Here is a 17,325-nt window from a genome sequence, read left to right as displayed (position 1 = left end):
GCATGGAGGAGAGAGAACAGAACAAAACTTAGACGCACAAAACGAGGATTTGTAAAGAACAATGTCACAGAGACTGGTTTTCTTTTGCTAAAGTAAGGAAACTTTGCTTCCTTTGCTCCAGTAAACAAACTTGCGAGACTAGCATACACCACAGTCGGTGCGCAATGCATCCATCTTACGTCAACCGTCCGGAATTGCTTGCACATACAACAGTTAGTGGAAGTGAGATTAAATTGTTTTGCTTCATTCACCCCCCGGAGCCGTGTGAGGCACGTATTATTATTGATGAATGTGCTTTTTTGGACTGTTGAAAAAAAACACCCTCCAACTGCCATGCTAACGCTTGGAAGAGCAAGGTTAATTTTAAATATAACTCCGATTAGATTCTGAAAGAAGAAAGTCATATACCCCTAGGATGCCTTGAGGGTAAGTAAAACATGAGCTAATTTTCATTTTTGGGTGAGCTAACCCTTTAATAGTTGTATGATTGTAAAAACAGTATTACTTTACACTAAAACAAGACTATATGCCCTGTGAGTGTTTTACACAGTTAAGGCCATTCGCGTTCCAACACGGTATGCAGTAACCATGAGTTCCCTATCAAAAGCTACTCTCGATGCTGCATATCAAACGCTAATGAGAACATTCTTTGTTCGACCAGTTGCGAAGCACGTGTGTCAAACATGCCAAGAATTGGCTTAAATAACCTGGGTGAGTGACGTAACTGATTACGTGCACCTGCAGGTTATAAATAGACGTGAAACGGACATACCTTCAGGTTTCTTTGTCTTCGAGACCGCTTTGTGTGTGTGTGTTGTCTCCTCTGTCTTGTGAAAGAAAAAAAAAAAGAGAAAGATAGATATATTTATATATATAAAAAAAGGTAGATCATGTCTAGTGCATCAGTTAGGAGATGCTTGCCACCATGTGCATAAGTTATCCCTGACGATGATCCACATGATTACTGTTTGGAGTGCCTCGGCGAAGAGCATGCTATGGCTGCTCTTGAGGACGCTGAGTGTGAGCACTGTGAGTCATTCTCTATCGGAGTGCTTCGCTCGAGGCTCGCTTTCCTTCGAGAGGCGAGAGGCGCGAGCCTCGGCGTCCTCATTAAGATCATTAAGCCTCCTCTCTCTCTCTCGCGCTCTCCCCAGATCACGAAGTCCCTGCCCCCGCTGCTGAAGCATGCCCCAGTGCTTCTTCAGAGTGAGACGAGGACGCGGGTTCTCTTTCCTCTGGCGATATGGAGACCGAGAGCACCGCCTCTGAGCGCTCCTCACATGATTGGCTCTATCACTCTTTCCTCTCCACCTGCAGCTGGTGTGTGGTGAGCGTACTGGCGCCGTTGTACTGTGGCTGCCGTCGCATCATCCAAGTGGATGCTGCACACTGGTGGTGGTTGAGGAGAGACCCCCACATGATTGTAAAGCGCTTTGGGTGTACGGCAATACACAATAAATGCGCTATATAAATGCATCATTCATTCATTCATTCATGACGACAAAGCGTTTGGGAAGTTACTCGAGGTGGTGACTAACGCAGTGGCCAGGCTTAAGCTAGACTGGCCACAGGAGCACCCCAGGCACTCCAAATTAGATGACATATTTTTGTCAGGTGGCCTTTTTCCCAGATCTCCATGACGAGTTGTCTCGTTCATGGAGTAAGCCTTACTCCTCGCGCATCTTTGTACCCACAACGTCGATTTATTCGACTATCGTGGGTGCTAAGGCGCAGGGGTATGTGACGATGCCTCAAGTGGAAGAGACGCTCGCGGGCTATCTCTCCCCTGGGAGTTCGTCGTCACTCAAAAAGCCAGCCATCCCCACCAAGCCTTGCAGTATAACATCACAGTGTTCCTCCTTGATGCCCCAGTGTCGCCTTCTGGTCTATTCGGCGACTCTATGAACACAGTCGTCATTAGGTTCCGGAAGGCAAAGAGACACGCGGAGGCTTTCGATAAATTTCTTCCCCGCCGTGCTCAGGCTTCAGGGCTGTCGGCCACCCAGCCCCGACCCAATCCGGTTTCTCTTCTGGCTCAGTCTCAAGAGCTTGCACTTCGACATCGGGATGTCGTCCTAGCTCATCTCGAATCTCTGGGGTTGAGACTCAACGCCAAGAGACTCCTCTCCTGCTCAGAGGACAACATATTTGGGGGTTGTATGGGAATCGATCACGATGCAGGTACACAGGTAATCCATTCTAAACGCCCTAAAGAACATCAAGCTAGGCCAGAGAACTACTGTTCATTACCTTCAGAGGGTTCTAGGTCTCATGGCAGCTGCATCCACGGTGATACCCTTGGTCCTCCTGCACATGAGATCATTTCAGTTGTGGCTCAGAGCCAGGGGATTTCATCCAAGGGCCAATCCCCAGAGGCAAATAAGGGTTACACGCCAGGGGCTTCAGACCCCGGTTTCTGACTTTGGGTCCCACTCTAGGTCCGTGTTGTCATCGCAAGATGCTAACGACAGACACTTCCCTCATGGTTTGGGCTGCAGTCTTGGATGGCCTTCCAGCCCAAGGGATCTGGAGAGGCCATCTTCTCAATTGGCACATCAATTGCATCGAAATGATGGCTCTATTTCGGGCCCTGAAATACTTCCTCCAGCAGTTGAGAGGCTACCATGTCCTAGTGCGGGTGGACTACACGGTGGTAGTCTCTTACATAAATCACCAGGGCGGACTGCGTTCTCGCCGCCTGAACAGGCTAGCGCAGCAGGTTCTGCTTTGGGCACAGGACAAGTTCCTGTCCCTCAGGGCGATTTACATCCCCGGGCATATGAATGTGGGAGCAGACTTGCTGTCCAAACAAGCTGTGACACATGGCGAATAAAAACTCCATCCCGAAGTAGTCAGTCAAATCTGGGAAAGATTTTACGAAGCGGAGGTGGACCTCTTTGCTTCACAGGAGACAGCACAATGTCCCCTCTACTTCTCTCTGACTCCTCCAGCTCCCCTGGGTCTGGACACTATTGCCCATACGTGGCCCAGATGGGGTCTTTACGAGTCCTAGCCAAGGTCCGTCAACAGAGGTCTCGCCTTGTCACAGCCATATCACCCTGCAGCCCAAGACTGGTTGCCCACTGAAGCTAAGCATGAAGCATACTGTATCACATTGGGTGAGGGATGCTATTGCCCTAGCCTATGAGACGCGTGGTCAAGCTTCGCCTCTAGGAGTTAGGGCCCATTCAACCAGAGGGGTTGCAACTTCTTTGGCTTTGGCAAGAGGTATCCCCTTGCAGCAAGTGTGTGATGCGGCAGGCTGGTCCGCTCCGCATACATTTGTCAGATTCTATACTCCGGGCTCGCATGTCCTTGAGTCAACATCCCATAGGCATGTATGAGACCTTTTTCAATGTTTGTGCGCACACACTACACAATCTTGACGGGTCCAGACACTTCCACAGTGGCGGCGTTGGTATTCTCGTTCCCATTAGCGTTTGATACGCAATGAGAGTAGCTTTGATAGGGAACTTCTCAGGTTACTTGACTGTAACCCTGTTCCCTGAAAAAGCGGGAACGAGATGCTGCGGCACAATGCCGCACTGTAGACGTGCCTGGGCGTCTCTTCAGACAAAGTGTAACCTGAAAGGTATGTCCGTTTCATGACTATTTACAGGTACATCTCAAAAAATTAGAATAACGTGAAAAAGTTCATTTTTTTCTTGTAACTTGTTTAAAAAAGTTAAACTTTCATATATTTTAGATTCATTACACGTCAAGTGAAACATTTCAAAAGTTTTTTGTTTTAATTTTGATGATTAGAGCTTACAGCTAATGAAAGTCAAAAATCAGTATCTCAAAATATTAGAATATTTACATTTGAGTTTCAATAAATGACCATCCATACAGAATAAATTCTGGGTATATCTTGTTCTTTGAAACCACAATAATGGGGAACACTGTTGACTTGGCAATGGTCCAGAAGACGATCATTGACACCCTCCACGAAGAAGTTAAATCACAGAGGGTCATTACTGAAAGGGGTGGCTGTTCAAGGAGTGCTGTATCAAAGCATATTAAATGCAAAGTTGACTGGAAGGAAGAAATTGGCTAGGAAAATGTGCACAAGCAACAGGGATGACCGCAAGCTTGAGAATACTGTCAAACAAAGCCGATTCAAACACTTGGTAGAGCTTCACAAGGAGTGAACTGAAGCTGGAGTCACCAGGCTTAGACGTCTTCAGGAAAAGGGCTACCAAGCCACTTCTGAAACAGAAACATCGTCAGAAGCATCTTACCTGGGCTAAGGAGAAAAAGAACTGGACTGTTGCTCAGTGGTCCAAAGTCCTCTTTTCAGATAAAAGTAAATTTTGCTTTTCATTTGGAAATCAAGGTCTGGAGTCTGGAGGAAGACTGGAGAGGCACAGAATCCAAGCTGAAGTCCAGTGTGAAGTTTCCGAAGTCAATGATGATTTGGGGTGTCGTGATGTCTGCTGGTGTTGGTCCATTGTGTTTTATCAAGTCCAAAGTCATTGCAGATGTCTACCAGGAGATTTTAGAGCACTTTATGCTTCCATCTGCTGGCAAGCTTTATGGAGATTCTGATTTCCTTTTCCAGCAGGACTTTAGCACCTGCCCACAGTGCCAAAACCACTTCCAAGTGCTTTGCTGACCATGATATTACTGTGCTTGATTAGCATGCCTGACCTGAACCCCATACGGAATCTATGGGATATTTTCAAGAGAAAGATGAGAAACAGTCAATCCAACAATCCAGATGAGCTGAAGGCTCAATAGTGCCTCAGCAGTGCCACAGGCTGATCTCTTCCATGCCACACCTCACTGATGCTGGAATTTGTGCTAAAGGAGCCCCGACCAATTATTGAGTGCATAAATTAACATACTTTAAAGAACTTTAACTTTTCTGTTTTGCAAATCTTGATCTTGATCTTAGGAAATATTCTAATATTTTGAGATACTGATTTTTTGACTATCATGAGCTGTAAGCTCTAATCATCAAAATTAAAACAAACAAAAAAAACTTTTGAAGTGTTTTACTTTGCATGTAATGAATGTAAAATATATGAAAGTTTCACTTTTTGAAATAAGTTACAAGAACAAAAGGGACTTTTTTACCATATTCTAATTTTCTGAGATGCACCTGTATAACCTGCAGGTGCACGTAATCAGTTACGTCACTCACCGAGGTTATTTAAGCCAATTCTTGGTGTGTTTGACAAACGTGCTTCGCAACCGGTCGAACAAAGAATGTTCTCATTAGTGTTTGATACGCAGCATCTCGTTCCCCGCTTTTTCAGGGAACAGGGTTACGGTCAAGTAACCCGAGAAGTTCCCAGTTCATTCTCAATGAGGAGATTTTGTAACTGGTAGCAACACATGCCCTCAGCACAAGATAAATAGTTATTTATTTATTTGCAGTTCCCATGTAATGTTGCTCAATAAAGAGTGTAATTCAAAAGATGTCAAAGTTCCATGTTATATTGTATTATATTATTCATAACATTTACTGAATTCATGGAATTTAAATTTTAAACTAAAACTAACATAATTTAAAACATATATATCTGTAAAATATTATTAAAATTAAAATAATTATTGATTCTTTATATATACAAAAATATTTGTACTTCATTAAAAATAAGCAAACAAATTGTGTTTGAATATATACATATAAACTAACAAAATTACCAAAACATTTTTCTCTAAAACGTGTTAATTAAAATACAAAAATGTATTAAATAAATAAAAGTATTTAATGAATATATAATATAATTATCCTTTACATGCAAATACACTTTTGCTGCTGTCTATGCAATAGTAGGGCAATAAAAAATACATTTAACACACACGGTGGTAGAATTATTTTCTCATAAGAGAGAGACGCCTCTGCCTGTGAGACTGTGGAGGAGAGGAGAAATTTAAGAGCACACTGTGACCATAACAATTGCATGTAATCTGCCTAACAGCACTGAAATATGAAAATTTCTCTGAAGAGAGTTTTCTCAGAGGAAGGTCAGACCTACTCAAGCAGATGTTTGTAATAAGGCAGAAATTGCTGGCAGTTAAGGGAATTTAAAACAAAAGAGAGTCTTAATATGTAGAACATGTCAATACATCAGAGTCCCATTAGCTTGCATTTCTGAGACGTCACTCTCAAGCTGTGATGCCCCCACTGCTTGGCAACAGAATGCTGAACAGTCTTTCCTGACAGCTGTTAGTTCATTAACGTAGATTGTAAATCACAGAAATCCACTTTTAGGAAACAAAATATGGAGTAAACAAGCGTGATAAACAGCTATTCAGAGCAGCTGAGATCACACACCACAGGATGCAATGCAGTGCTAAACATATTCAAGCTAACGGTAATAATTAACAACAGATAACACACTTCACATAACCGCATCTCTTTCTCTCATGCTCCCTTGTTGAAGCAAAAAAAAAAAGGACAGCCGTGCGCACAAAACCTGCAACACTTGCAAAACTTGGAGGAAAATTTAAAAAAAATCTGTGGTCAGGAAGAATTATTATTTTTTTAAAGAAATTATTGCTTTTATTATGCAAGGATGCATTAAATCAATCAAAAGTAACAGTAAAGACACATTTTTAATCTTATAAAAGATATTTCCAATTCAAATAAATGCATTACCACAAAAAAATTAAGCAGCACACTTGTTTTTAACATCGATAATATTATAAAATGTTTCCAAATCAGAATATTAGAATGATTTCTGAGGGATCATGTGACACTGAAGAATGGAGTAATTATGCTGAAAATTCAGCTTTGCCCTCACAGGAATAAGTTACATTATTGCTTTTTATAGCTTTTTAGGATATTTGATAAAATATTATAAATATTTTGTAATATATATATATATATATATATATATATATATATACACACATATATATTTGTGAAGGGGTCAAATGAAAATAAAATTGTCAGTAAAAGTCGGGCAAAAAATAAAGGAAGAAAAATACTTTTGTGAGAACAATAGTTTCACCTGAGTCATTTATGTATCTTCCCATCCTTAGTCTCCACACAGCGACAAGCTCTGTGATTTAAAGTATTTATCCTTTTATTCCGCAGCAGGGGGTCGTAAAGACCACTTTCATTTGTCACACACACTTGGTTTAATATACCCTGCTGTCAGCTTCCATCAGTGGTTGTGTGTTACACCTGAACTGTGAAGAGGCCCTTACAAATGTACAAGACAATCCCTGTCGTCTCCTCTGTTTCTGTATGAATTAATTCACTGGTGCTTTACAGCAGAGATGATGGCTGGTTTGTGTCTGTGGGATGACTCATGTGACTCTACCTTGGCCGTGAGGCTGAAAAAGCCTTTTGGTTCCACCATTTTCTCCAAGACGTGACACTTCATCCCAGCCGTACTGTCGTACTCGTACATGACGCCGTACTCCAGATACACGTTATCCACCGTCAGGCTGACGTGATCTTTTTTTCCATCTATTATGGCGATTGTGTTGAACTTGTCCATGACTTCTGTTGAACACACACACAAGTTTGTGTCAGTGTTACTAGTTTGAGCAGATCAAAAGAGACAACATACATACATAATCCAAAGCCAATATTTTGATGGCTAAAGCTCATCTAGAGACCACCAGACATACTTCCTGCGTAATAACAAAATACCAAATCATTGTACAAACATTATCTCTATTTATATATTATTAGGCAAGTTAAGGTGAAGAAAAGTGTTAATCTCTTGTCCATGAAATTGCTGATGAAAATGCAGCAATGCAAAATGTTTTTCGAGTTCAATAACTACAATGAAGTCAAAAAAGGCAAAAATGTGACATTATCATGATAATTGTTTCTTTAATATAATTTTACTTTGTTTTTCCATCACATTTTCATCATTGCATTGTCAATGTGTATAATTAAATTGTTAAATTCAATCAAAGTAAATTAGATACATACAATCTTTCCATGTCCTGTGAATTCTACTGAAGTGAGACTTGTAGAGTTAATGAAGAAATTAAATTAAATGCATATTTAAAATAATATAAATAAAATAAAATGGAATAAAAATCAAGAACTTGCTATTACAATATTACATATTGACTACATTTACAAAAAACTATATAAAATTCAGTGCTGTTAATAAACCATGAGACATGAGTTGTTCCCATGTCTTGTGAATCCTGCATGAGGCTATCCTGATGTGAGACTTGTAGAGTTAGTCTCAGAGGACAAAGAAGAAGAAGAGTAAATACACGGCTATAGTGGGAGGTTGAAAAAGTGTGTACTTGTGTATACAATACAATATGTATTTGCACTTGTGTGTGTAACAGCACCTTCAACTTTACACTCAAACACATCTCCGTTCTCCCCTGCGGCGGGCTTCTGATTGGTTCTCTGGTGGTCTTCCTGTGCACTTTCACTGTTGTTGTACACCCATTTAATGGAGTCTTGCTGCAACAAGAAACAACAAAACCTATTCAGACAGACTTGCTTTCAAAACATGGTTTGCGAGTTGATCACTCACTCCCATCGGACACTAAATTCAAAAACCTAAAACCTTAGTTTTTTTCCCTACTAGATGGCAATGAGGTTAAATGTAGAGGAAATGGATAACTTTAAACTTCAACAGGAGTCGGTATTCTGACGTAGAACCCGGATGCACTGCACCTTGTTTACAAAATTATCATTTTTGTTTTCTTTGCGCACAAAAAAGTATTCTCGTAACTTCATAAAAATGAATGTTGACTATTTTAAAGATGTCCTTACTACCTTTCTGGGCCTTGAACATGTCAGTTGCGTTGCTCTCTATTTCTATTTCATCAAAAATATCTTAATTTGTGTTCCGAAGATGAACAAAGGTCTTACGGGTTTGGAACGACATGAGGGCGAGTAATTAATGACAGAATTTAAATTTTTGGGTGAACTATCCCTTTAAATCTTAACTTGGCTTCCCATTAAGGTCAATATACGTCAAGAAAAATCAAATAACAAACTGGCGAGGTCACATTTATCGTTGATTGCCGAAAGTTTCCAGTCATTTCAATGGGAATTTGCACAATTGGGAATTTAATGTGAGAGCAAAATATTTCCCCAAACAGATTTCGCAACAATTCATGTTGCTTGGTTTTAAAGTGACTTCTGAATGAACTGTGCTACATACATCGCTACACTATTGACAACAGACCTTTTCTATTGTCACCTTTTCTGTATTTCTGTTTCTTCTTAGCAGTATACTGCTGCTTGGGTATTTCAAACTTCCTTTTACCCCTAAGTACTGAACGATAAAGAACTTCGCTATGAGTATATCAAGGCCTTTATATGCTTAACAGACTAAAGCACATCCACCTCAGCTCTGTTTCTGTCAATATTTCCCCTACATTTCCCTCCTCTGAACGGTGGGCCGCAAATCCCTGCTCAGCAGGAGGGTGGGCACCCCCTCATTTTTTTCCATGTCTGATGGAAACCAGAGTCCAGCCAGCGTGCCAACCACATCATCCTACTTCAGCCTGTGCCAAGCCTGTCCTTTATTACACTCCAACACAGGCCTGCCTGGCCCACTCCTTAACCTATATCCCTCACACCCCCAGCCAGCTTCCTGGCTTTCTTTCCTGCCCTGTTCCGCAAAAGAAGCCATAACTGCTATTATTGCTGGGTAATGACCCGGACAGGATCACAAAGGCTGCTGTAATGTGCTTTATAGCGTTTAATATATACATATTTACTACTTAGAAAGGTCAGGAATAATGCATTTCAATGGAGGGGCTGAGAGTTTTACCTGTGTGGGACGCCGGTACTTCCTGCAGGCTGTGACGTGGGCGATGACACTGGCGTGGCTTTCTTTGCTCACATTGATGCCATTCACTTTAATGATGCATTGACCTGGGTGAAGGCCTGCGATTGCCGCAACAGTGCCTTGTGGGAAACAGGAAGAGAGATATATTTGGCCAAATTCTAAGGTAGCATTGCATATAATAGCAGAATACAAAATGATTGACAATGCAATCAAAATTAGATACTCAAAAGCATTCAGAATTGCAAAGTTTAGATACAACCCAAATTCCAGAAATGTTTGGACGTTTTTTTAAATTTGAATAAAATTAAAACTAAAAGAATTTCAAATCACATGAACCAATATTTTATTCACAAAAGAACATAGATAACAGAGAAATGTTACAATTGTATGCACAAAATGAGCTCATTTCAAATTTGATGCCTGCTACAGGTCTCAAAATACAGTAGTTGGGACGGGGGCATGTTTTCCATGGTGTAGCATCTCCTCTTCTTTTAAAAACAGTTTGAAGACGTCTGGGCATCGAGGTTATGGGTTTCTGGAGTTTTGGTGTTGGAATTTGGTCCCATTCTTGCCTGATATAGGTTTCCAGCTGCTGAAGAGTTTGTGGTCGTCTTTGACGTATTTTTTGTTTAATGATGCGCCAAATGTTCTCTATAGGTGAAAGATCTGGAATGCAGGCAGGCCAATTCAGCACCCGGACGCTTCTACTACGAAGCCATGCTGTTGTAATAGCTGCAGTATGTGGTTTTGCATTGTCCTGCTGAAATACACAAGGCCTTCCCTGAAATAGACGTTGTCTGGAGGAGAGCATATGTTGCTCTAAAACCTTTATATACCTTTCAGCATTCATAGTGCCTTCCAAAACATGCAAGCTGCCCATACCGTATGCACTTATGCACCCCCATACCATCAGAGATGCTGGCTTTTGAACTGAACGCTGATGGCACGCTGAAAGGTCTCCCTCCTCTTTAGCCCAGAGGGCACGACGTCTGTGATTTCCAACAAGAATGTCAAATTTAGAGTCATCTGACCATAGAACACTTTTCCACTTTGAAACAGTCCATTTTAAATGAGCTTTGGCCCACAGGACACAACAGCGCTTCTGGGCCATGCTCACATATGGCTTCCTTTTTGCATGATAGAGCTTTAGTTTAGTTTAGAGCATCTGCAGGTGGCACGGCAGATTGTGTTTACCGACAGTGGTTTCTGGAAGTATTCCTGGGCCCATTTAGTAATGCCAATGACAGAATCATGTCGATGAGTGATACAGTGTCGTCTGAGGGCCCGAAGACCACGGACATCCAACAAAGGTCTTCGGCCTTGTCCCTTACACACAGAGATTTCTCCCGTTTCTCTGAATCTTTTAATGATGTGATGCACTGTAGATGATGAGATTTGCAAAGCCTTTGCAATTTGACGTTGAGGAACATTGTTTTTAAAGTATTACACAATCTTTTTTTACGCACTCTTTCACAGATTGGAGAGCCTCTACTCAGCTTTACTTCTGAGAGACTCTGCCTCTCTAAGACATCCCTTTTATAGCTAATCATGTTACAGACCTGATGTCAATTAACTTAATTTGTTGCTACATGTTCTCCCAGCTGAATCTTTTCAAAATGTCTTGCTTTTTCAGCCCTTTGTTGCCCCCGTGCCAACTTTTTTGAGACCTGTAGCAGGCATCAAATTTGAAATGAGCTCATTTAGTGGATAAAAGTGTAACATTTCTCTGTTTAAACATTTGTTATGTTTTCTATGTTCTATTGTGAATAAAATATTGGCTCATGTGATTTGAAAGTCTTTTAGTTTTCTTTTTATTCAAAATTTAAAAACATTCCAACATTTCCGGAATTCAGGTTGTAAAAATAATTCAGTGTACATTATTTTAAAAAAGTACTATTTTACTCAATATTTGTATGTTCTATGTATTGCTATCCCTTACGAAAATTAACCATGGTTATAGTAAAAGTTTTGTAACCATGGTATTTTGGCTTATTGATTAACATTTGTATAACTACAGTTTTAATACAAATACCATGGTTAAACTATGGTTATAGTAGCAAAACCATGGTTAATTTGTGGTTACCATGGTTTAACTACCCTGCTGAAAAAAAGAAATGGTCATAGCAGAGTTGTTTTAGAGAGGTTTTTATAATTTCTTTATCTGGTCAGGCTGGGAGAAACCAGCTACTTCCAGCTTAAACCAGATAACACCAGTCAACCAGCTTAGGCTTTTTAGTTGTTGTTGTTTTTTTGCAGCACGGTAAAGTAACCATAAGTTTTTGTTTTTATTTGTAGTAAAACCACGCTTTTCGTAAGAAATGCTAAAAAGAGTATTATGCCATTACCTTAGCAACATGCTAACATCAATTCTCTTCTGGCTAGAGGGCTATTTGTGTACTATTTTACTTAATATTTGTGTGTGCTATGCATTGTTATTCCAACTGAAGCATCATGCTATTAGCAACATGCTGATGCCAAATTCTATTGATTCACCTGTGCAAAAGCCTATTTGTGTACAATTTGTGTACAATGCTAAAAAGAGCATTGCGCCATTAGCAACATGATAACATCAAAATTATTCTCGTCTACAGAAGGCTGTTCGTGTACTATTTTACTCAATATTTGTGTATACTAAATATTCTTAAGCTAACTATATTATTACTAATATTCGTAAGTGTTATTATGTCAGCTTAGCAACATTTTGGCGCCAAACTCCTCTGTAGAATGTTATTTGTGTACAGTTTTACACAATAAGTTACAGCATGCAAACTTAATTGATTGTCCTGTGTGGAGTGCTATTTGTGTGGAGTTTAGAGCTGTTTCCCAATGTAGTGTCTCAAATCGGTCACTTTGAAGAATTATGCTGGCTAGGGTGCTGCCTTAGAATGTATCTGCCTATGTATTTAGTAGACAGCGAGCCAGTTCACTATTGAAACGGAGCTTTTTGAGTTGAACAGATGTTTTTGTGCATATACAATGAGGAAGGGAGAAACATAAATCAACACAAATCTCCTAAACACACAATCACATAAGCATTTTTACAAGCAGACCCATAAAAAGCTACTTAGATGTATAAGCAGAGCATAAAAATGGACCAGATTTTCTCTGTAGAAAAAATTCTTTCATAGTTCATATCTGAATGGCAGTGTGCAAAGTGAATGACACATAAACAGTTTGACCCTAATGTTAGGATCTGTCTAGCACAGACAGATCCACTTGGCATGGGCGCCACATTTTGCATTACAGCAAGTGATACTAAATTGTAAAATAACAGTTAGTTTTCAGAAAAGCTAAACATCAGTAAAATCAGGACCTGTTTATCTGTAAATGATGTGAGGATCCTATAAAAGATGTCTGAAGACTATGCCAACATTTGAAGTTTCACTGCAGAGACTAAATATTCATAGTATGCTTGCATAATCTCCTAATCAAGGCCTTATACCGAATATATTTTTCTCTATTAAAAGTGCACGCCTCTGAAAAATGTTTCTCTAATCACACTTTATGGTCTGAAGTCTTTAAACTGCATTTTTTTTTCCCTGAGCAAATGCTCTCTCACTTCTACAGCCATTGAAAGTCAGGCAAAAGTGATTTTCAAGAACAAGCAAGCACATTAGGCAAGGTAATAATTATCATAACTCCCCACTGAGCTTATGAACAGCAATCACCTGAAGGAGCAGTTGACCTTCTAAATCTCGGCAGAGAAACTCAAATTCATGTTTCAGTACTACCCTGCTGAAAAGACTAGCTTAGGCTAGCATAAATGTCCATACTGTACCTTCTACAATTTATTCTAGTTAGTGCTGGTTTAGGTACAAGCAAAACCTAGCTAAAAGCATGTTGACATGTCACCATAATTCTATCATGACAACTCTCAGAAGATTTTAGCATGGTAATGGATATGACGACGTTAATGTATTTGGTCTTGGCAGAATAGGTCTGCTACGCTGCAGAATTGCTGCTGCTGTTGGTTATTGCTGTTGTTGTAAATTATTGCTGCAGCAACTGCTGCTGCTGCAAGTACAGGAACTTGCTACTGCCAATTCATACGCTGATATGGAGCTGTGAGTATTTAAGACATACTGCTGCTGCACAAATAGCATATAAAATAACCCGTAGCAGATCTATACAGGTGGAGCTGGGGAAGGTGGAGGGTTTCATAGGAACTCTGAATGCATGCTGCAAAATGCTCTAGTGAATGCAAACCAACCATTTAAATGTAAAGCAGCAAGCTCATTGGCTGCATATGCAACATGAACCAATCAGCTTGTGCCAAGTAGTTTAACGCTGTGAATATCATCAGCCTGTGCCATCTAGAGTTTTATGACAGAACTTGGAATTTTTAGCCATCAAAATACTGTAGCCTTTCTAGTGAAGCTGGTTGACTAATGATGTCTTACTGATTAAGCTAGTTAGAAGTTGTGGTTAACCGACATGTTTTGATGTCCGATGCTAAAATCTTAGAGAGCTGGTTCACCGATGGCCAATATTACGTTGATATATATGATACAACACTATTTAATTTAAAAGTAGTAAATAAATGAAATGTATATATGTTTTAGATAATGTTTCCTCAAATTAATTTTAAAATGAATGAATTTAAATAAATGAATTGCACTTTATAAAAAATTAATTGGTAAAACAAACAGTTTTAGACTTAGGAACTACATGATTCTCTTATGTTATCTTATAGTATTTTTTTTTTTTAATAAAGACATTAAAAACACAAATAAAAAGGAAGTTAACTCTTTAACAACAGTGTAACCAATAATCTGGTAAGTTTGTGTGCACTAGGAATCATATTAAAAAAAAAAAAAAAAAGACCAGGTTCTCAGAAATGTCAAAATAAAGGTCCCACCATCTGATGCTTATTGGCCAAACTGAAAAACTTAGCGATAATTCAAAAATACCAAATGTCAGCCAATATATCAGTCTTGGTAACACATTTTTGAATTCTTGCTAACTTCCACCAGAATCAGCTAGACTTCAAACCCTTCAGGCAAACGGTCTCTCAATTAATTCAAAATCAAATGAATTGGATTCATACAGAATTTGAATTTGTAAATGACATATTTTGTAAGCAAGTAACTTCTGTTTGTTGTAAAGTGAGGACTGTTCTTCTTCCATATCTTATTCTCTTCAAGGATGACAGTGCAAGCTGGATTCTTTTTTCTTTTTTCATTCATCTCTCACCATGTCTGATGAGAATGTACTGCAGACACAGCAGGAAGCGAGAGCTGTGCAGCTTGTTCTCTCTATATATAGATATATAGTGTGCGTGATGCACTTCTCAATCTGGCTCAAGTCAAGTCATGTACCTACAGCTCCAGCTGTGATCCAGCTGAGGTTCAAAAACACAGTAGGATATAAAGGGCATGAGTAACTTCCTTTAGCCCAGCCTAGTTTTTCTCTCTTCCTTTCTCTGTTTCGCTCTTACCTCTGCCAACCGCATGCACCACAGATGGCCCGAACCCCCGGATCTGAAAGCCCAATCCGTCTGCAGAATCTGGGATCTTCACAGTCCTGTGGAGCAGATAGACACACAGACATCAATTTGGTGACCAAACACACCACATATTCCGGCCGTTGCTCCAAGCGTGTTGGATATTCAGAGTTGCAGTTAAATATCAAGCTGATATTCATCAATAAAAGGATGTTTATCTGGCAGGTTTCTTTATTTAACTGATATCAGGCTTTATAGACAGTCTGTTATGAATTCTTTAGATCACAGGAGACGAGAGGTTTTCCACTCACTCTCTGGGTTTGGTGCTGACCAGTACTCTGAGGGGACCTTTGCTGTGGAAGCACTGCTTTAGGAAGCTTTCCACTTCCTGGAAAGGTCTCAAGAAGACCAGGTCCCCATTAATAGCAAAGATCTTTTTCCCCACTTCCAGACCAGCCATCTGCACAAGAGACACACAGGAATGTCAAATAACCTCTCAACCTAGATACACAGTTGCTCCAAGATGATCTGGACACTTAAAAATGTGAGAATGACATTAGACAGCAAATCATAAAACAGTTATTTATAAAAAAAAAAGAAAAAAAAAGAAAAGCTATGACAAACACTAAAGTAAATCATTTCACAAAACAAGTTTGAAATGTAATTTTAATTAATTTATTTATTTTATGAAATAACACTTATTTAACACTTTATTAATATTAATAATATAAATTCATACTTTGATTCAACACATTAAACTAATCAAAGTGACAGTAAATAAAGCACATTGTTTCATAATAATGTGCATGCTGTTCTTCTGAATGCTCTATTCATCACAGTTTCCACAAAATTATTAAGCAGCAACTGTTTGCATCACTGATAATAATAAGCATGCTTCTTGAGCATCAAATCATAAATATCTGAATGATTTCTGAAGGATCATGTGACACTGAAGACTGGAATAATGGCCACTGAAAAATCAGCTTTGTCATCATAGGAATAAAATTATATTTCAAATATATTCAAACAGAAAAGTGTTATTTTAAATTGTAAAAATATTTCACAATATCACTGATTATTTGTTGTATTTTTGATCAAATAAATGCAGCCTTGGTAATCAATAAATCAATAACTCTTGCCAAATAGTATAAATAGTATAACAAAAATATTTAAAAAACATAGTAAAGATAGTATTTAAAAAAAATACTTAAAAATTTCTTAAACATTTCTTTTTGTTTTGTTTGTCACATTGGATGAAGTTGATGTGATGAACGACACCTTTGTTCATTTTGCTGTGCATTCTTGAGGGGAAATATCTATTTTGAGGTTAATGTATATATCTCATGTACAGTATGTATGTGCATGAATGGATGGCTGAAAGCATAGATAAATTTCATTTTCACAGGTGCAGGGTTCAATCCTTTCATCTACATGTGCAACTTCCTGCTCTGAGCTCTCAAGTAGATGTAATTCATTCACTCTGTGCTTCACTGAATGGATTGGACACGTCTCTTGACAGCTATAAATATAACCATTCTTCTCTAACAATAAATTGCACAGTCATTCGTTTCCGGCTGATGTTTTTCCTCATTGAAAAAAATGCTTGGGCAGCTTTTCCTTTTCTGTTGTTTTCCCTTTTTCATTTACTTTTCTCTTTGTATCATAGCTCTTTACCTTATCCTCTCTGTCTTGGTCGCTGTCTTTTTTCAGTTACAAACACGAAAGTCCATTTTGCTATTTTTACAAGACAGTTCTTCATCTATGTAAGTGCACAGCTGGATTTTATTGGCTTTTTTCACTCTGCTCCTCATTGGAAACAGATCTGCATGCAATGCAGCGTGGAGCCCCGTACTGTGACACACAAGTTACTTCAGGTCTGGGTAGCTTTACTCTCTCTACGTCAGAACCGAGCCAGTTCACTTGACCACATTTACCATGGTTTGATCTAACAGATCGAACATATTAAAGCACTAAAAGGGAACGTCAAGACTTGCGTGATTTGAGGTCTATTTGTGTTATAAGCCCACAACCTCAAACATCAAAATGTTCATTACCACAATAGAGAGTGCTAATTGTTAATTATCAAGGTTTAGGGATTCATTTGATCTTTAACTGGTCTAATCGAGCACAAGCAAACTAAAA

The 17,325-nt window shown here is 39.2% G+C and overlaps 1 protein-coding gene across 1 annotated transcript in view; it reads right to left on the bottom strand.

The window, feature by feature from the left end:
• Window positions 1-17,325, bottom strand: part of LOC306863468 (phosphatidylinositol 3,4,5-trisphosphate-dependent Rac exchanger 2 protein-like) — a 155,383-nt gene that overhangs the window by 69,130 nt on the left and 68,928 nt on the right. Inside the window, exons 18-22 of the mRNA XM_079406809.1 lie at window positions 15,495-15,643; window positions 15,178-15,263; window positions 9,723-9,859; window positions 8,281-8,398; window positions 7,281-7,465 (exon numbers count right to left, since the gene is read on the bottom strand). Of these exons, the coding sequence (XP_079262935.1) occupies window positions 7,281-7,465; window positions 8,281-8,398; window positions 9,723-9,859; window positions 15,178-15,263; window positions 15,495-15,643 (675 nt within the window). The remainder of the gene's footprint in view (window positions 1-7,280; window positions 7,466-8,280; window positions 8,399-9,722; window positions 9,860-15,177; window positions 15,264-15,494; window positions 15,644-17,325) is intronic.

The sequence above is a fragment of the Barbus barbus genome (assembly GCF_936440315.1).
Source record: "Barbus barbus genome assembly, chromosome: 44".
Lineage (NCBI taxonomy): Eukaryota > Metazoa > Chordata > Actinopteri > Cypriniformes > Cyprinidae > Barbus > Barbus barbus.
The sequence above is the reverse complement of the archived record's forward strand: the minus strand, read 5'-3'. Positions and strand labels throughout refer to the sequence as shown.